Below are 21,833 nucleotides of genomic sequence, written 5' to 3'. Positions count from 1 at the left end.
AGATGATCTGGCTACCCATGCCTATTTTTTTTTTAGCCAGATATGGCGTATATATAAGTATGTGTTCGATTTTCCTGTGATTGCCATTTTTTCGTTTTTTCCCATTTCTTTCAAAATTACTACGTACTAAGGAACTATCACAGAGTAATATTTCATTTATATGTTTATTTGTCGGAAAATATGCCTTGATGGTTTGCCTAGCACGTGGCTGAAATTTTTTTTTTCTGAAATGCCGTATATTAGAATGGCCATTTTTCCACGAGTGCCCCTTTTTATTTGTTTTGCATTTTTTTGCTTAGTCATGTTACCGTAAGGAATTGGCAAGTAGTGTCGCAAAACTTATATTTTTATAGTGTTGGAAAGTGTTTCTAGATGATCTGGCTACCCATGCCTATCTTTTTTTTAGCCAGATATGGCGTATATATACAGTGAACCCTCGCTACTTCGCGGTTCGACAATCGCGGATTCACCACTTCGCGGGGTTTTCCCATAACCCATATATATATACATATCGCGGATTTTCCGGAAAATTCGAAAATACCGCGAAATCTGAAGATAACCAAATACGATATTTTGTTACCTGTAATTCCATTAATACTGTAATTAGTAATATCTGCTCTTACTGATTGTTCATTGCATTACATATGATATATAATTCAGCACAGAAAGAAATAAAACACGAAAAGAGAATGTGATCATACGATAATTCAGTACGTAGTAAAATTAAATCGAACATGAAACGCAAATCAGATGCAGTCATACCATATTAGAATGGTGTGTACTGTAATGGATGTGCTTCTTTTCCATGAATCTTTTGTATGTATACGTACGTAGTACAGTACTGCATCCAATAATATTCTTTGTTGCAAAAATCACATTTCGAGTAAGTACTGTAAGCGTACGAGAGAGAGAGAGAGAAAGAGAGAGAGAGAGAGAGAGAGAGAGAGAGAGAGGCGTAAAATAGCGTACGTACGTAAATTTTTATTATTATTGTTATTATTATTATTATTGTTGTTGTTGTTAATAAAATTATTATTGTTATTATTATTAATCATTATTATTATTATTATTACTGTACAGTATTATTATCATTTATTATTATTACGGTACCCTTGTACTTAATCTACGTACGTTCAGTATGCGCGGGGCATCTTCTATGAGTAACCAACGCACCATGTACTGTAAGACGGGTTGTGATTGGTTCAAGCGCTGATAGATGACGAATCAAAACTCAAGTTTTGTTATCTAGCCTGTGATTGGTGTTTTGCCCGCATCTTCAACTTCCAGCATCACAGTTCTCGCGGGTCTGCATCGTTCACTTTCTCTTTCCGCGTATTGCTGAGTAGACGTTCTTAACTTTGTGAAGTTTAATCTGTGCTGTGTGCGACTGTTTTAAGTTGAACTTTTTGTTGAACTTTCTGTTACAATGGCTCCCAAGCGTTCTGCTTCTAGTAAGGCTGGTAGTGAGCCTAAACGCCACCGAAGAATGATGACGATAGCTGAGAAGGTTACACTTCTCGACATGTTAAAAGATGGTAGAAGTTACGCGGCCGCCGGCCGCCATTTTGGCATCAACGAATCCACCGTTCGCTACATCAAGAAGGACGAGGCGAACATTAGAAAGACTGCTGCAATCACCTTTAGCAGATCAGCGAAGCGAGTCGTTACAACGCGTAATAAAACGATCGTACGCATGGAAGGTGCTTTAGCTGTGTGGATTGCCGACTGTCGGAAGAAGAACATAGCGTTGGATACGAACACCATCCGAACAAAGGCTTTGAGTTTGTATGAGAATTTTGCGGCAAAGGAACCTCATGACGACGATGGCGACCATGCTGAAGAAGATGATGATGTAGATGATCCTCAACCAGGGACCTCCACTGATTCCCAGCGTCAGAAACAACGTTTTTCCGCCAGCAAAGGATGGTTCGCGAAGTTTCAGAAACGCTTCGCCCTGAAAAGCGTTTCCCTGCATGGGGAGTCTGCTTCCGCTGACACTGCCGCTGCTGAAACTTACGTGAACCAGACTTTCAAGAACATTATCGCTGAAGGTGGATACAAGCCGGAACAAGTGTTTAATATGGATGAAACCGGCTTGTTTTGGAAGAGAATGCCGTCGCGAACTTTCCTGTTCAAAGAGGAAGCCAAAGCCTCTGGCTTTAAGGCATTCAAGGATCGCGTTACCCTCGTGATGTGTGGCAATGCTGCTGGATTTTTGTTAAAGCCGGGGCTTATTTATAAGTCGAAAAATCCTCGCGCTTTGAAAAACAAAAATAAGAATCTCCTTCCCGTGTACTGGATGCATAATCAAAAAGCATGGATTACGAAGATGCTGACCTCCAACTGGTTCCACCAGTGTTTCATCCCGCAAGTCCATGAATATCTCTTAGAGAAGGGCTTGCCATTCAAGATCCTTCTCCTTATGGATAACGCTGGTGGACACGCAACTGACCTGTCGCGTGAGGGCGTTCAGGTTGAGTTCCTGCCACCCAACACCACGTCATTAATTCAACCAATGGACCAGGGGGTTATCAGGGCGTTCAAGGCCCTCTACACGAAGAATACCTTGGCGGACCTCGTTGCGTGTGTGGATGCTGCCCAAGATGACGAGGATGAAGACTTCAACTTGAAGGCGTACTGGCGGCAGTACACCATAGCCACGTGCCTGCAGAATATTCAAAAGGCACTTCAAGAGATGAAACCTGCAACCGTAAATGCGAGCTGGAAGAAGCTGTGGCCCGATATTGTTTACGACGACAAGGGATTTACTCCGTCGGAAATCCAACACTCTGCAATACGGAAATCTGTGCAGTTGGCTGCCATAATTGGGGGTGACGGGTTTGGCGACATGACGACTGAAGACGTCGACGAGTTGTTGGACTGCCATTCCCAGCCCCTAACTGACGCAGACCTCGAAGACCTGACGAAATCGGCAAGTGAGGAAGAGAGTGAGGGTACCCAGGAAGAGACCCAAGAAAATGTAGAAGAAACGGGCTTAACATTAGAACGGCTCGCCAAGTTCTGCAACCATATGAAGGAGGCGAAAGAAATGTTGCAAGAGTGGGACGAGGATATGGTTCGCTCGATGCAATTCTGCAACAAGGTCGATGACATCACGACTCCCTACAGGATGCTCTTGGATCGAAAAAAGAAGCAGCGGCAACAACTTCCGATCACAATGTTTTTTCAGCCTCGCAAAAAAGAGCCAGTTCCTCCTGCTAGTACGCCTTCGGAAGAAATTGAAGAAGTTGAAGAGGTGTCCCAGGAAAAGACACCTCCGTCTGAAGAGACGTAAAATACTATCATTGACTGCACAGTAGAACACATCATCAGCTTCATCATCATCATTTCTACTGTGCAGCAAATTCATCGCCATCGTCATTCAAGTTTTTCTTGAACTTCTTTCGTGGTGAGTACAGTAACAATCTTTATTTTTTACTTTAACCTGTTTTATAGTTTAGTAATGTACGTACTGTATGCATTAAGTTAAAGGGAAGGTTTTAAAAGTCTACATGTTGTAACCTATCATATTTTTTTTGTTTAAAATTTACATTTACGTACGTAAAACAATCTCTCTCTCTCTCTCTCTCTCTCTCTCTCTCTCTCTCTCTCTCTCTCTCTCTCTCTCTCTCTCTCTCTCTCTCTCTCTCTCAAATTGTTTTCCTGCTTTGCTACGTACAAGTACTGTATAATTTATATTTGTAAGGTAACATATTTTGTAAATGCTTTTACTGTAAATACTGTATGTACTGTATCATTATTTATCACTATCATCATGCGTGTTAAATGCCTTGTTTGTTCTGAGCGTGGTTGTTTACTGAGCGTACACGCCGTCGTTTCAGGCGGCGTCATAAAGAAAAAGATTTCATTTGGAAGTCCTAAGAAAAATACGTAAACTAAAACATTGGTAATAAAAAAATCAACATACAGTACTGTATAATCAATATAATCGATGCAAAAACTAACCATACGTACATATATGTGTACACTAAATGAGTTTGTTTCTTCATTATGATCAGAGATGAACGTAAACAAAACATTGGTTGCCATTTTTTATCGTGCTTTTTAGGTGTTTAGGAAACACATGATATAAAATCGCCTTTAATATTTGTGCCTGTTTTAGTTTAGGGTGCTGTAGTACATGCATTAAGTGTTCTGTACATTAAAGGGTGGTTTGTTAACAGTACTACGTACAAGGGAAGGTTTTAAAAGTCCGAATATACATGTTAAATAAATAGGTAAATATGCTGTCACTACTTCGCGGATTTTCACCTATCGCGCCCGCGTCTGGAACCTATCTACCGCGATAAACGAGGGTTCACTGTAGGTATGTGTTCGATTTTCCAGTGATTGCCATTTTTTCGTTTTTTCCCAATTCTTTCAAAATTACTACGTACTAAGGAACTATCACAGAGTAATGATTCCTCTAGATGTTTATTTGTCGGAAAATTTTGTTTACTTTTTTTTTGATTGAATATCATCAAATTTTTTTAGCTAAAATATTGTTTTACATTTTTTTTTTTCGATTTTATTTCCCTTCAAAAAAAATTTTTTGGGTCAGAATTTTAATTTTATAGTCGTAAAATAATCGACAATTATCCAGCAACCCACCATACAATTTTTAAGCATATCCAATAATAATTAGATTAGTAAATAACACCTTGAAATTGACATACCCTTCCTACATTTCAAGTGGCAGATTAGGGAGTCTGAGTCAGTGTGGTTGGCGGCCATTTTGTGGACATATCCGAAGCGTAAGCTGCCCTATCTATATATATTCTTGTTCCCTATAGAATTTGTGATATTTTGGTATATTTTTACCTGCATAAATATCATATTATATATTAAATATATGTATTTTTTTACAAAATTTCCAAGTACTCAAAAAATTACCTTTAGATATGGCCCCTGATATAAATGTAATTTACAAAATAATGAAGATTTTTTTACATATTTCTATTTTAGGATAACATATGTTTATTCCCTAAAAAAATTAGCCACTTCCTATTTCATTTGGGTACCCAAAAAAATTCATGAAATTAGGACAATTTTTTTTGGCCAAAAAAAGTTACCCTTTTTTTCTCATTTCAGATCTTCACCTCCATGGGTCTGACTTCATCCAAAATACATCAAGATGTGTCCTAAACATTCAAGAATCAATTCCTAAAAGGATTTGTGTATATATGTATAAACTTTTTTTTTATGAATTTTTATGTCAGGTCTTTTTTTTTTCTACTTAATTTTTTAAAATATTTATAATAAATAGTTTTTCTGCAGATGAGTAGTATTTATCTTTACAGTTGTTTTAAGCATTCATTGAAGTTTTTTTTGGCAAAAGAAAAAAGGAGGTTACTGCAAAAACTGATTTTTCAAGAATTTTTTTTGGCGTCGGGGTCGTTCGCGTCCGAGTATACCCTTAAAGGGGTGTCCGAGGACCGTACCTATCCAGGGTTAAATGAGTATGCAGTTGTTTATCACACGATAAACAGGTTGTGCAAAATATTAATATTTGAACCATTATAGCTTAGGATAGTAAGCTAGAAAGGAAATAGGAAAGACACATGCTTGTGCCTCCTGTCCAGCCAATTACTGTGACTTTCCCCCAATATTAATGTTAGAGTTTCCTTATCAAGGCAAACTCACATGAGAAGGGTTCTAACCTCTAGGGATAGAATTAGTGTATACTAACACTGACCCTTCTTAAAAGATTTAATATTGTGGGGTAAGTTATCATCTGATTACTTATCAGTGTATTGAAGGAATTCTTCCTTTCAATATAGAATTGGTCTCAACAACAGACTGTGAAAGGATACACAGGGTATGTTGGAAAATAAACTACCGTATAATATATACTATAGTTTTCTGTCTGCAGTATATACTATACAGCTAATATAATGGCTACTGTATAATCATATGCCGGCTAGGCTAGCACCTGGTGGCACCAATCCTGGGTTAGTATCTGGCGGTACCAGTCCAGCCGGCATGCCGACGACTGGGTTAGTACCTGGCGGCACCGGTCCAGCCAGCAGCATACCTGGCGGCACTAGCCGACAGAGAGAGAGAAAGAATGGAGTGAAGGGCTGCTTTATTAAATGTATGTGTACAATAAATAAAGGTGTAGGTATATAACCTTACTGCCTTCCTCCAGAATGAGGGTTCAAATGGAAGGGGAGAATGAATCATTCAGGCTTCCATCCAGCCACAAGATCTGTTGCCGGTCGCTGCCGGTTTCAGGAATGTGGATGGCAGTCCAAGGGAGGACTGAAGAACACTCAACGGCAGAGGGGTCTCCCACCGGCAGCTGTTATAGCCGGCACAACCTTTCCCGGAGCCTTGCATCTGTAGAGAAAAGTCGGAACGGCTATTAAGCGTCTATGTAGGAGCCCGGCCGGCGCTACGATCTACCCGGCAAGCAGGGAGATTGTAGGACGGCGGCCACAGGATTGCGATAGCTAGGCCATTGGTAAAGGACAGAGAGGGGCAGGGAAAGGGTCCTGTATATAGTGTTAGGAGAAGGCAGCAAGATTGCCGCCACTTCCAAACAAGGGTGAAACTTCGTTTCAGAATCGGCGCCATCCTAGGTGGCAGAAGAATATCTATTCTTCAGCCTAGGGTATGCCGAAACAGAACTTGTCTTCTAGACCGCAGGGGAGAAGGTGGCGGCATTATACTACCACTTCAAGTGCAGCCTAGGGAGGCTAAGCCTCCTATGCCGGCAGCTCTAAGCCGGCAGGGGACTAGTGGACTACTCGCCCTGCAGCTCAGCCGCCGGAATAAAGACTGAATACTCTGAGGTTTTGTCGAAAACCCAAGCCGGGATACTCGCCGGCAAGTGTGGGTGACAGAAAAACACAAGCCTAGTCAAGCCGGAGTGTCTACTCTATGGCGAGACCAAGATAGGGTTGTCGCCTAAGGCGGCACTCAGAGGGAAGGAGGGATTACAATTAAATCTCCACAGGAGACGAGTATCGAGTTATATAAATAATTCTAGGAGATATACTATCACCTGTTGAATTGATAAAACGATACATGAGGGTAAACGGGGATAATGTAAGAAAGTATACTAAAGCACCTAGGCTAGGTAGCCTAGGGCGGGGCGAGATCTCGATTACCTAAATGCCGAAACTCTAACGTATACGATCGACATATGAGGAAGAGGAAATTTGTATGCATAATCATATCTTCACTAGTATAATTGTGCCTTAATAGCTTTTATAATTCATTAATGCTATTAAAACCAGGAATGTCGTTCTGCTGACTAAATAACACATGCATGACGAACGACAGCGCCCAACATGGCGCCTCCGGTGACTGGCCACGCTCCATAAAACACATTAAATTAAACTGATTTCACTGTGAAGAAGGAGCTAAAAATTATACACTGGAAATATTAAATACTCAACTTTCCAGACCCAGAAGAAGCTGGAGAATGCATAAAAAATCCTCTCAAGAACGATCAAGAACGTTAGATAACAGGGAAAACCATCGTGCGAAATCGGTACCAAAGGAATGAGCGCCATCTTGGAGCCTTGTAATAGTACGGGAGGAAGGGTAACCTTGATAACAGCTCCCCTTCTATTTTCGCCACTCTTCCCCCTCGAAACGAAAACACTATTCGGGGTGAAGATTGCCATGTGTCGTATCATGATATACGTCCCCTGATATTATGCGATATCCTTAAGAGAAAGTTTAAGGATATTCGCGCCAGGAGTTAGAATTCTGGAGACCTATGGTCAATTCTCTGGGAATACCACTGTAGCCAAATATCCCTTAGAAAGCTGCCTAAAAGAACCTCCCATCAGGACGACATGGCTTGAGCCCAAAAAATATGATTGATGACGATATAATAAAAATTATCTTTAAAAATGATATTTTGATTATAGAATAAATTTTTGAATATACTTACCCGGTGAATATATAATAGCTGACGTCTCCGACGGCTCGACAGATTCCAAAAACTCCCGAGCGATCGCCGTGAAGGTTGCGGGTGTGCCCACCAGCGCCGACTATCGGCCAGATACCGCATATACTTGTCAATTTCTCCAGTTCTTCTCAGTCCGCCGGGTCTCTATCGGGGAGGAAGGGAGGGCCTTTAATTTATATATTCACCGGGTAAGTATATTCAAAAATTTATTTTATAATCAAAATATCATTTTTAAATAGTAAACTTAGCCGGTGAATATATAATAGCTGATTCACACCCATGGTGGTGGGTAGAGACCAGTATTAATACAATAAAGGCGTATATGCTCAAGAGTTTTTGACAACTATTCAAAAAACAGACTTAAGTATAGGTACCTGGTAAGGAAGCAGACTCTGATAATTACTCTGCCTCATTAGTCCGCTATCCTCACGAAGCCCAGCGATCCTCTTAGGATGCTGAAAGACTCCCAGGAGCTGCTATATCCAGGGTGAACACCCCTATAACAGGACCTCATCAATACCCTTAATCTGGGCGCTCTCAAGAAACAATATTTTGACCACCCGCCAAATCAAAAAGATTGCGAAAGACTTCTTAGTCTCCCGTACAACCCAAAATAAGATTAAAAATTTCAAGAGTAGATTAAAAGGATATTGGGATTAAGGGAATGTAGTGGTAGAGCCTTCACCCACTACTGCACTCGCTGCTACAAATGGTCCCAGTGTGTAGCAGTCCTCATAAAGAGTCTGGACATCTTTCAAGTAATATGAAGCGAAACCGACTTGCCTCTCCAAAAGGTCGCGTCCATAATACTTTTAATGGATCTATTTTGCTTAAACGCTACAGAAGTTGCTATCGCTCTAACTTCATGAGCCTTGACTTTAAGTAAATTATGATCCTTCTCACTTAATTGAGAGTGTGCCTCCCGAATCAAAAGTCTAATAAAATAAGACCACGCATTCTTAGACATGGGCAAAGAGGGCTTTTTAACGGAGCACCATAAACCCTCTGAACAACCTCATCGCGGTTTAGTTCTGGATAAACAAAATTTAAGAGCTCTAACGGGGCACAGCACTCTTTCAACTTCATTCCCCACAATCTCAGAAAGACTGGGGATTTCAAATGATTTAGGCCAAGGACGAGACGGAAGTTCATTCTTGGCCAAAAAACCAAGTTGAAGAGCGCATACTGCTTTATTAGCGGAGAAGCCGATGTTCTTGCTAAAAGCATGTATCTCACTAACCCTTTTAGCCGAAGCCAAGCTCACCAAAAAAAGTGTCTTGAGGGTAAGATCCTTCAGGGAGGCTGAATCTAATGGTTCAAACCTGTCTGACATAAGGAACTGTAGGACCACGTCCAAGTTCCAAGCAGGAGTCGAAATATGACGCTCTTGGAAGTCTCGAAAGACTTAAGCAGGTCTTGGAGATCTTTGTTATTAGAAAGATCCAAACCCTTATGCCTGAAAACAGAAGCTAACATGCTTCTGTAGCCTTTAATGGTGGATGCAGAGAGGGAGCGACCGTTTCTCAGATAAGGCAGAAAATCCGCAATCTGCGCTACAGAGGCACTTGGAAGAGGAAATAGAGAAGGACTTGCACCAGTCTCTAAATACCTCCCACTTCGACTGATAGATCCTGATGGTAGAGGATCTTCTAGCCCTCGCGATCGCTCTAGCTGCCTCCTTCGAAAACCCTCGAGCTCAAGAGTGTCTTTCGATAGTCTGAAGGCAGTTAGACGAAGCGTGGGGAGGCTTTGATGAAATCTCTTTACGTGAGGCTGTCGCAAGAGATCCATCCGTAACGGCAGACTTCTTGGAACGTCTACCAGCCATAGAAGTACCTCAGTGAACCACTCTCTCGCGGGCCAGAGTGGAGCAACCAATGTCAACCTGGTCCCTTCGTGAGAGGTGAACTTCTGCAGCACCTTGTTTAGGATCTTGAAAGGTGGAAAGGCATAAACGTCCAGGTGAGACCAGTCCAGCAGGAAAGCGTCTATGTGGGCTGCCTCTGGATCTGGAACTGGAAACCAGTAAGTCGAGATCCTCTTTGTCAGTGAAGTCGCAAAAAGATCTATGGTGGGTTGACCCCATGTCATCCATAGCTTCTCGCACACAGTCTTATGCAACGTCCACTCCATGGAGATGACTTGTCCTCTTCTGCTGAGGCAGTCCGCCAAGACATTCATTTTTCCTTGCACAAATCTTGCCAAAGGAGAGATGTTACTTGCCTTAAATGGAGTTCCTTCTGATCCGTGGATCAAAGACCCGAGCATTCCAGACTGTCCAGTGGAGCTCCCTAACCCAAATCCGATGCATCTGAATACAACACATGGTTTGGGTTCTTGATCGCAAGAGAAAGACCTTCTCGAAGTCTGATGTTGCTGTCCCACCAAGTCAGACATGTCTAGACTGAGTTGGAGATTGGGAAAGAGATACTCTCTAAGCCCTTCTCCTTGTTCCAATGGTTTAGGTGAAATTGGAGAGGGCAAAGGTTGAGTCTCCCCAGAGAGATAAACTACTCCAGCGATGAAAGAGTTCCCACGAGGCTCGTTCAAACTCTTACAAAGCAACTGTTTTTCTCTTGCAAGTGAAGGACTTTTAATAGAGCTTGTTCCATTCTTGTGGGAGACAAAAAGGCCCGAAAAAATCCGACACTGTATCTCCATTCCCAAATAAAGAATAGTCTGGGATGGAGTACTGTAAGTTACGACTTCTCTACGTTCACTATGAGACCTAGCTCCTTGGTTAGGTCTAATGTCCATTAGAGGCCTTCCAGACAGCGATTTAAAGACGACGCCCTGATTAGCCAGTCGTCAAAATAAAGGGAGGCTCTGAATCCTCCAAAAAAAAATGTAGAAAGCTTGCTACATTTTGCAAGGGCCTTGTAAAAATAAGAGGAGCAGGAATGAGGCCGAAGCACAGTGCTCGAAATTGGTACATTACTCTCCCGTCCACCAACCTCAGATGTTGTTGAAAGTTTGGATGAATCGGGATGCAGAAGTATGCATCCTGAAGGTCGAGAGAGACCATCCAGTCGCCTTCCTTTACTGCTGCCAAGACAGATTTGGTAGTCTTCATCGTGAACTTTGTCTTGACAATGAACGCATTGAGCGCACTTACATCTTAAGTACTCCTGCAGTGAACGTGGCTGCCAGATCATTGGAGCTGCCAGATCATTGGAGCCATCCCTGATAGCCTTGTTCATGCATGACATAATTGTATAGCAATACATTGACAACTGGAGAGACCTTCTTACTTAAGGCTCCCAGTGACCAATCCAACAAATAAAAAACTTCAAACGCTCGAAAAAACTCCTAACAGGAGATGGTCTAGCTCTGAAGCAGACCATAAAATCTTGGAGCGTCTCATGGCTAGACGACGAGGAGAGTCCACTAGGCTTAAGAAGTCTCCCTGGGCAGAGGCAGGTACTCCCAAGCCGAGAACTTCTCCTCGAGCTTCTCCTGTGTCACACCAGACGCCCGAGCGAGAAGCTAATTAAGAAGGAGGAAAAGCAAAAGCAGACTTTCCTAAACTTCTCCTGGATTCCAACCAGTCTCCCAGTAAGAGCATGGCCCTCTTGGAAGAACAAGAGAGAACTGACTTCGTAAATGTAGGAGTCGAAGAAAGTCATGCCAAAAGTAAACTCAGACGGCGGAGCAGCCGTTATAAAACGAGTAGGACAAAATTTCACTAAAGAAATTCATAATTAAAAAACAAGGGATTGTTGGACCACCCTAGGTTACTCCTCTTCTGAATGACTCCCCAAAGGTACATTAGTTGAAAGGGGGTCATCTACTTCTTCAGAAGGCACATCATCTGATAAATCTAAAGTCTTGCGAGAAGGAGATTTATATTCAGAATGACGTGAAGGAAAAGCCTGACAGGCTACATCAACTTGTATATGAACAGAAGTTAAAGTTGGAGGGTCGATGTCACGTTGTGACTGCAGAGAATGTTATTCTACTACACGTCGTGACAGAAGTAACTGACGTTCAAACGTCCCGTAGTAACAGCGGTGACTGCTGTTCGATGCTATATCGTGACTACGATGACTGACCCTCGACGTCACGTCATGTCTACGGTGTCTACCGCTCAACGTCACGTCGTGTCTGCGGTGTCTGCATCTCAACGTCACGCTGTGACTGCGGTGGCTGACGTTCAAAGCGATCAAAGTTACATCGAGATTTATGCTCCGCATCTCGCTTAACAGCAAAGCTGTCACTAGAGATAACGTCAGCGTGGCGTAACAAAGCTCGTCTAGAAGGTTGAAGACCCGAATCACGTATCCCAGAACCGTGACGTACAAAAAGCAAAGGATCCTTTCGCACAGGAACAGGATCGAAAGCTTCTATTGAAGAAGAAAGCTTTAACAGCATATCTAACTTCGGATCAACCTGTGACTGCAGTGGCTGACGTTCAAACGTCACGTAGTAAACAGCAGTGACTGCTGATCGATGCTATATCGAGACTACGGTGACTGACACTCGATGTCACGTTGTGTCTACGGTGTCTACCGCTCAACGTCACGTCGAGTCTGTGGCAGAAACGTCTGTACATGAACGTCATCGCTATGAACGGGACTCTTATGACTACAGCTAGGACGTTGAACTTGTTCTGAAGGAACTAATAAATGTTTCAACCGTCTCGAAACTTTACGCCCAGGCTTTTAAAAAGACGAATCATCGGAAGACGAGGAGAAACTTCGTCTCTCCTGTCTTATGGCAAGGACGTGCTTGCCGAGCAACGTCTGATACCTTTGAGGGAACGTCTGTTCGTTGGTTTACACTCCTCACTCCCTTAGGTCCTACGACATTCCTTCTCCCTGGTGCAGGGGAGCCTGAAAGAGGTCTCGGACTAGGCAAGTGACAAGCACGAACAAACGAACCCTCCGCAACACAGAACATGTTTTTTGCACTTACTTCACTGATATCGTATTTTTCAATAATTTCACATTAAACATGAATAAAACTGATTTCTACCTGAAGCACGCAATTCTCCCTTACATCAAAAGGTTAGAATTGCGAAATGAGTCGTATAATGTAAGCACATTAGTACAAAATGAAACACACATGCAAAAATCAATAAACATATACATATATATCGAATAAAACGGAAATATATAAAATTAAAAAGATCAGTGACTGGGGAGGAGACTAAACACTAGTTCACTAAGGACTACATTTTCAATCTCTCACCGTACAATGCCTTGGGACGAGAATAAAAACTAAAACGTTTTATCCTCTCTCCCCGTACAGAGACTTGGGACGAGAGTAAAAAAAAAAAACTGAATCGAGAACAACGTTACTCGCTCCCAAACTCCTTGTACAGAGACTTGGGACGAGAATAAAGATCGGATCGTTCTCTCTCTCTCTCTCCGTCTCTCTCTCTCTCTCTCTCTCTCTCTCTCTTGTCACTCACAAGAGAATGGCCCACTCACCCTTCGTCAATAACAGGTTATTTGACTAAAGGAAAAAACTGAAAGGACTAAGAAATTGAAAATTAACAAGTTCCTTTAAATTAGTATTTAAAACACTTCAGTTTGAAAGAAGAATGAACAAAACGTCAAAATCGATTTACTCTTTCTGCAGTGTGAAACCGTGATTCTCTCTTTCTCTATCGTAACGATAGAGCGCAAACTGCGTAGCATAAATAAACCAAACGTTAGTTCATCTTTGAAAAAACAGCACGAAGACTATTCAAAGAATATATTTCTTAAAATATTTTCTAAAAAATATTCATTCCATCACTCTTACAGAGCAACTGTTTTAAACTAAACAAAAATAAAAGTTGAATGGGCTCAACGTTGTTTAACTTCGTTTTCCAAGTTAGGACCGCCTACAAATTATAGGTAAAGGCCGCATATAAACAAAAACATAAAATTTATCTTGATGTTTAGTATAAATGGAAAGCTAATCGAAGAGGCCTAAGAAAGGCGGGTGAGATATAAAATATAAAATATATAGAGGTAAATCTATAAATATCAACAATAATTTATAAAGTGATAAAATAATTACTAAAAGCCTTTAACACACTTCCGTACACTGAGGGAAGGGTCGGCCATCTTTTCTCTATGGAAAAACCAGAGATTAAAAAAAAACGCAAGGGCAAAACACTTTTCCTCTCCTTTCAAAAGCATTTCTTTTGAAGATAGTATTGAATAATCCAACACGGCGAAAGCAATAAAACCAAAACCAAGTACTTCACCAATTCGGTCGAAAACTCGAGGTCATAAAGCGAGCGGAACCAACTTGTCGACAAGACCGACAGAGAAGAACTGGAGAAATTGACAAGTATATGCGGTATCTGGCCGATAGTCGGCGCTGGTGGGCACACCCGCAACCTTCACGGCGATCGCTCGCGAGGTTTTGGAATCTGTCGAGCCGTCGGAGACGTCAGCTATTATATATTCACCGGCTAAGTTTAATATTTAAAAATGTTTACTTATGAATGATAGCAATCTTGGGTATTGACAGTCCTCTTTTGCTATAAACAACACCAAATAAATGAAAAAATATAAAAGACCAATATTATGACAGTTATGATGAAAATATCTTATGATTGGAAATATAATCCCTGAAACCCAAGAAACTGCCAATAAAAAAATTAATTTCAAAAGTAATTCATATTTTTCAGAGCTGGAATGTTGTTGAATTCCTAATCAAGGTAGTTAATGACGTGGTGACCATGGGAAAGTAGTCCCTCTCACTTTCCTGTCAAAGACTCTTTACTTTTAACTGGGATTCCTGGACTAAGAGGAGGTGTGGTTGAGGTGGAAAGTTTAACTTTAAAGGACACAGGTTTGTACAGCCAGGATGAACACAAATTACTTTCAAAATTTATTAGTTCCTTAGTGGATGAAAACCTTTTGTTCTTTAAAAAGGGGACACTTCTTAGTGAAAGGAAGACCACCAGAACCAAATTGGCAGGTTCATTTTTTTCCCCTGAAATATGCCATACTCCTTGGTCCATATTGGAGTATCAGCCCATTATGGGGATAAGTAGGCTGATAGGACCTGGACAGTACTTGATTATGTACTTGGTAATCGGTCAATGAAGGAACCTTTCACCCCTAAAAGGAGAGAACAGTCTATAATGAAATACCTGATGTATGACGACCAATGGGTTTGAGGATAAGAACGCTCTTCCTCCTCACGGCAGGAATAGGGAAGGTGGGTAAAACGTGTTGGCTTCCGGGTGAGGAAAAAACTATCCTCTGGCTCATGACTGTTCAACTGCCCCGAAGGTACCAGTCAAAGGATGAAAGATAATATTCCCTCCTGAAGAAGTAGAGCAGTAGGCTGGCCAGGGCACCAACCACCTGTTGAACTACCGCCAAAGAGTTATGGGGTCCTTTGACTGGCCAGACAGTACTACAATGGATCCTTCTCTCTAGTTACGGTTCAGTTTCCCTTCACCTATACACACACACACTGAATAGTCTGGCCTATTTTTTACATATTCTCCTCTGTCCTCATACCCCTGACAACACTGAGATTACCAAACAATTCTTCTTCACCCAAGGGTTACTGCACTGTAATAATTCAGTGGCCACTTTCCTCCTCGTATGGATAGAAGGGACTCTTTAGCTATAGTAAGCAGCTCTTCTAAAAGGACACTCCTAAATCAAACCATTGTTATCTAGTCTTGGGTAGTGCCATATCCACTGTACCATGGTCTTCCACTGTCTTGGGTTAAAGTTCTCTTGCTTGAGGGTACACTCGGGCACACTATTCTATCTTACTTCTCTTGTTTTGTTAAAAGTTTTTATAGTTTATATAGGATATATTTATTTTATTCTTTTAAAGTATTTTATTTTTCCTTGTTTCCTTTCCTCACTGGGCTATTTTCCCTGTTGGAGCCCCTGGGCTTATAGCATTCTGCTTTTCCAACTAGGATTGTAGCTTAGCAATTATTGATGATAATAAATAATAATAAATAACAACAACATGAATAAATAAATAACAACAACAATAACAACAACAACAACAACAATAAAGGGATTTTGACGAAGGAAAAATCTATTTCTGGGGAGACCTGTGTTGCCCGGTGAAAAGGTCCTTCTTGTCACTTTTCTGATATAAATATATTCCAAATATACCAGAGAAAGTTAAAGCATTGGAATGCAGAGGTTACTACCCTCGCGCGAGCACCCTAAGGGCGTCGTGTATAAAGAAAGGGCGTGTGAAAACCACTATTCACAGGTCGTCTTCCATTTAGAATATTCCTTCGTCAATATACACAAGAGGGGTGTGTCGTAATAGCGGTCTCCACCGCATCAACCTGGACCACCCCACCAACGCCCGACACCAGCGCCATCTGACATCCTTCTGTATTTGGATTTCAAAAAAGGCTTGGAAAGGAACGGGATGGGAACAAACAGGGAAGGGTTTCACCAGGCGACACAGGTCTCTCCCCAGAAATAGATTTTTCCTTCGTCAAAATCCCTTTTCTGGGTCGACCTGTGTTCGCCGGTGAAAAGATACAAGAGAATGCCTTCCAAGCTCAAACAAAACAAATTTAATATAAGGTAAAAGGAAAAACATCATAAATACGTGTATAAGGGTTTACTAAATCAAAATTGGAACAGGGTTCAGCACATCTTAACACCAGGCAAAACGAAAATATTAAATGTAAATATGCGTAAGTATGCTAGAAGTAAGAATATATACACTGCATAAAAAACAAAAGTTTAACATAAGAATGAACACAATCCATGATCGACATTCTAAAGAAGAGCATGATGCAGGGTAGCTGCATCTGTTCCACCGAGGTGAGAGGCATCGTGGTGAGAGGGCCAGGTAGAAGGGAGAAAGAAAAGAATGGGACGAAAAATGAAATTAAGAGGAAAAACTAATCTGGAGAGATGAGACTCCCAGCTGCTATAGTAGAAAATTTTAGGGCCTGTAAGTTTTTTAGATAGTGGCGTTTAAAGACCATGGGAGATTTCCAACCTGTATATTTCTTAAGATCAAAATTCATGTTTTGGAAATAGTTAATTGAGGTGGCTACTGCCCGAATATCGTGTGCATGTGGAAAGGATTCCGGGTTAGCCTGTTTGATGAAGTAGAGTATTTGCTGTCTAATACCTTGAATGGAGATAGTACCTCCCTGCTCTCTGGTAAATAAGGGACCGGAGGAACGTGTGGTGGATCTAGCTAAAAAGGCCCTAAGGGTCACTACTGAACATAGAGAAGTATCCTGTGGAAGGGGGATAATCTTCCAAGGGGACCATCTGTTTTGAGGGTCTTCATTTTTAGGTAGGAAACTACTATCCGGGGAGAGCAGTACTTTTCCTGACGGGAGGAAATCTAGGTTCTCAAGGTTACGGGAGAGAGCTGCTAATTCTGAAATTCTGGCACCTGAGGCCATGGCTGTAAGAAATAAGGTTTTTCTAAGTAAAGAAATGTACGAGCAGGATTCATTATTGGTGTCTGACGCCAGTTTCAAAACATCGTTTAGAAACCATGAGATCTTTTGTGGACGGATAGAAGGTCTAAGCAGTGCACAAGCTTTAGGGATAGATGAAAAATAAGAATCTGCTAAATTAATCTTGAAGGCAACCTGAAAAATCTTTCTCAGGGCCGACTTAATCGTAGTGATAGTACTAGCGGCTAGGCCTTTTTCGAACAGAGTTCTAAAAAATGAAATGGCCAAATTTGGGGTCATCTGAAGAATGTCTGAATTCTTTAAAAAGTCCGCTAATTTCCTAACAGCCGAATCATATCGTCTAAGAGTTGTCCCCCTTTTGTCAGATTCAATGAATAGGTCATTGTCTGGATCGATATTTTCATCTTTATGGGCTGCAAATTTCATGAAGTCCACAAAGTTAGGGTTTGAACTATTCTTGAGGAAGCTGACACAGTCTGTGTTTGGACTACCTGTGTCAAATTCGGGTGCGGGATCCGTTTGGGATGGAGCTCAGCTCTAATAGGAGCGGAAACCAGTTGCTTTTGGGCCAGTTGGCTCTACTCTTACTTCCCAAGGACTGACTTACCTGTGATAAGACACACGACAGAAGTGCTTCAGCGGAATCTCTCACTCGCATGCTGGCTGGTTTGAGCTCCTTCTCATGTTTCAATCTTGGTGCATCACTGGATTTCACCTACAAATGTTCACACACGTTTAATGAAAGTATCAAGAATTCTCTTTGTAATACAGTATACATACAACTATAGAAAATTTTACTCAAGTCTTTTTCAGTACTGAACTCATACATAATAATTCAGTAGAGCTAATTGTAGCAAAATATTGTAGAGCAAATATGGGGCAGCAATATCTTAACAATTCTAACAGAGGGGATTTGTCTGAGATAAAACAGTGTATGTCTGTGAGGCTTTGGAGGTTATTCAATAAATTTTCTCAAAAAGTCTAAAATTAAGCACAACTCTATTGGCTATTTTCTACCCACTGGATTTTAACTTGAAAACATACAATGGAGTGATGAAAAATAAACTAATTTTAGTCACTGTGAATAAATTAATTTCCATCACATCTTCAAAAGACCTTCTAGTTTATGGAATCTCTATATTATCTAGAAAAGAATAAAGAATTTCAAAAACTTACAGCACCATAAAACTAAATCCTTGCAATTTTCCTTTGTTTTTACTTTCTGACAGAATGTACCAGGATTAAATAGGAATAAATTACTTCTAACATGCTTTTGGGAGAATTGAAAATCACATAACTCAGAGGTATGTCTGTAGGGTAATATACCTAGAAAAGCACATAAAAAACAATAATATATCATCAAGGATAATAACTATATAAAATATTTTCTAAGTTTTGAATACTTTATCCTGATAAACATTTTCACCAAGCTCTAAAACTCAAAATCCAGGAAATTAAAATAAAAGAATAAAGAACAAAAACCATCAAATTTACCTGTGATTTTGACCCAGATATGCCAAGCTCAATAACCTCTAAGATTGTTCCAAGACATTCCTTATCATGAAGTAAATAAGGATGTGCAACCAGCCACACACTTGCACAGTGAAAGGCTGCGACAATAGTCGAGTGCAAGTCCTGTAAAAATATACCATTAGTGCTGACATTATTATAAAAGTATTTCCAATCTAAAATATCTAACTCTACCATTACCATATTTCAATTTCTAACTCTCACTGAAGAACAAATCCTATAAGGGAAGCCTTATTAGCATCTAAGAATTAACCAGTGATCTTTTAAACTACTCTTTATCTAACGATAATATTTCAGTAGATTCTAGAAGTATTCACCATACATAAAATCCCTATTAAATGGTTCACTCTGACTTATGAGCCCCTAGTCTTCATACATTATTGAGAAATCATGTCTTGGCAGCTATCAATATGCCATTTTGAACCCATTAAATATCTATTTCAAATTGGAACAAGGAGAATTTATTTACTGGTATTAAACCTTTTCTAAATCCTGTACTGTATTTCAATTTCATAAAAATTTAAAATTTTAGAATTTTTTCTATAAGTATTTAAAACTTATGTATTGTAGTACTGAATGTAGATTGTACTAATGAATGTAGATTGCAGTGTAAGTATTATTACTTTGTAAAGAGTAATTACATTTTTCAATAAATTATGAAGTTGAATATGTTAATTTTAAAAGATTAAAAGAACATGAGCAAAAATACTAGTGTACTTAATCTGATCAGACCCAACAGCCTGAAAGGTGGATGTATCCATGGGACAAGATGAAAGTTCATTCATTTTTCTAATTAGCATTAATTTAGCAGTAACAAAGAAATTCCTAGACAAGTGATGACTTCCGGAAAACTTTAATGCAATTTTAACGTAACTCACTAATCTCTAATAAAATCAGAAATGGCTTTTGTATTTTCTCATCCTGTTGGTAAACAATTCCACAAACCATGGAAACACTTTACCATGACCATATTTTCCAAGTTTTTCACCACAACCTAGAACCATGAATGCTAAACTGTCTCATCTGGAGGAAATTCAACAATAGCTGATATAGAAATATTTCCTAAAAGATAACAAAAGATAATCACTGACCATTACATAAAACCAGAGCACTATCGTACATCTAACAGTGGAAATTATTTTTAGGTAGTGCAGTAAAAAATATAAAGCAAAATAGGGAAGCAGCACAGTAAAAATTAATAGTATTTTTAGCACTAAATTTCAATTTGGCTTTATTAGAGAAAATAAATTCTATGACATCAAACCAATTAATTACCAGCATGACATGCTTGAACACTTCACAACCCACAATTAAGCACAAAATGAGCTCAAACCATGAAGTTAAGAGAAAATCTTAATAAATAAAAAACTATCTCTTACCTTAGAATGCAAACGAGCAGGTCTTGAGCACTGGTAAGCAATATAATCACACAACCATTTAACAGCACGCTTGCACTCGAGCCCGTCTGAAATATTTACTTGATAAAGTTTTATACAGTACTTTCAAATGATTACAAAACTATTCACATACTTGATAATCATATCTGAGGCACAAATGGAATCCCCCACCACTCAGGTAAATATTTCTTTAAACAAATTACTTAAAAGTACTTAATTACTGTAAATACATTAATGTTCTCTTCTGATCTGTGTCAATAATTCATTCTATAGTGGCTATCTACTGTATATAAATAAACAACCTCATAACTTCAACATATTTTATATCACTCTACAATAGAACACTATGCTCTATATTTGGGAGTACTCCAAAGATTAGTAACCACCCACCTTGTTCTGCTATACTGAGGCGTGCCAGCCCAGATAGAAGCTCCAATCCCGCCAGAGATACATTAACATCACTCTTCCAAGAAGAAATGAGGCGATGGCACACCAGGTAGATGGCCCGGACAAATAGAGCATGGGCAGAGTCTGCAGAAAACTTTATTAATCAAAACCTAAGAATGATTGAAGAGATAGGGTGCCCATTGAAAATATATATTTACACCAAGAAAATTGTTCACAAAAATGTTACAAACTATCATAAGTCTTAATACTTACATAATGTACAAAATGTCAAACTAATAAATATAACACAAAATGTACATAGGACAGATTATATTAACTGAAAGTAAATTTATGTACAGCAGCAGTTGTGTACAGAAGTTCCTAATTGCATACTTATTTGCGTATGAAAGTATAATGTTGTGAACTGTAGAATGTGTTAAAATAAATATTAAACCTGATATATCAACAGAGGTTGTGAATTCTAACATGCAATAAAAAATGTTAAAATATACATCTTGTTTCCTACAATATCTTCATGATTTACTACCTTTCCAAGTTATTCTCTATCGTAACTTCCCTAATGTAACTTACTACAGTATACTGTACTAAAAAATTATGAATGCTTTAAATCTAATTTAAAAGTCTATATATCAGAAAATAAAAGCTAGATAACTAAAACTTAAACTCAAATAAAATATAGACAAATGTTTAGAACTGATGTAAATCTATAATTAAGGCTATCTTCGTTTCTTTTGTTCAATTGGATTTCATTTATAAAGTCAAGTACTGGGGGCTGGGAAGCCACTTAGCACCAATGTGGAACAAGGAAAACCCCCAAAGCTGCACTATGAAGTAAAAGTTAAGAGGTTGGATGACAAAATGGAAGATCACAAGAACAGAGGTATAATAGGTGGCTGAAATGGAAATGTAGATAGGAACTGAACGGATGCTGCAAAGACTTTAGTAATGCCTAAAGCGCACAGCATGTCACTGTCAGCATTACACCACTACAGGGTATCTCCTTTGCAGGTTAATCACTCATTTAATGTTTTCCTTGCATTGGAACAAACCCATCAAATATTGTTAGACCACATTCATGGACTTAAATTTTAGACAATTCACTCCTAATATAAAAATTGCAAAATCACACACACAACTTTATGGATCAGTGGTTTCTAGCAGGTAAGACCTTCATTTCTCATGTGTCTAATTA

At 39.7% G+C, this 21,833-nt stretch overlaps 1 protein-coding gene across 7 annotated transcripts in view; it reads right to left on the bottom strand.

Moving 5' to 3' along the window:
* LOC137621649 (ral GTPase-activating protein subunit beta) overlaps positions 1–21,833 on the bottom strand; it is a 260,222-nt gene that overhangs the window by 62,982 nt on the left and 175,407 nt on the right. For all 7 annotated transcript variants that reach the window (XM_068352115.1, XM_068352116.1, XM_068352117.1 and 4 more), the window contains 4 exons: positions 20,624–20,764; positions 20,216–20,301; positions 18,801–18,941; positions 17,914–18,021 (listed from right to left, as the gene is read on the bottom strand). In XM_068352115.1, the coding sequence (XP_068208216.1) occupies positions 17,914–18,021; positions 18,801–18,941; positions 20,216–20,301; positions 20,624–20,764 (476 nt within the window). The remainder of the gene's footprint in view (positions 1–17,913; positions 18,022–18,800; positions 18,942–20,215; positions 20,302–20,623; positions 20,765–21,833) is intronic.

Source organism: Palaemon carinicauda, chromosome 28 (genome assembly GCF_036898095.1).
Source record: "Palaemon carinicauda isolate YSFRI2023 chromosome 28, ASM3689809v2, whole genome shotgun sequence".
In the NCBI taxonomy this organism is placed as follows: Eukaryota; Metazoa; Arthropoda; class Malacostraca; order Decapoda; family Palaemonidae; genus Palaemon; species Palaemon carinicauda.
The sequence above is the reverse complement of the archived record's forward strand: the minus strand, read 5'-3'. Positions and strand labels throughout refer to the sequence as shown.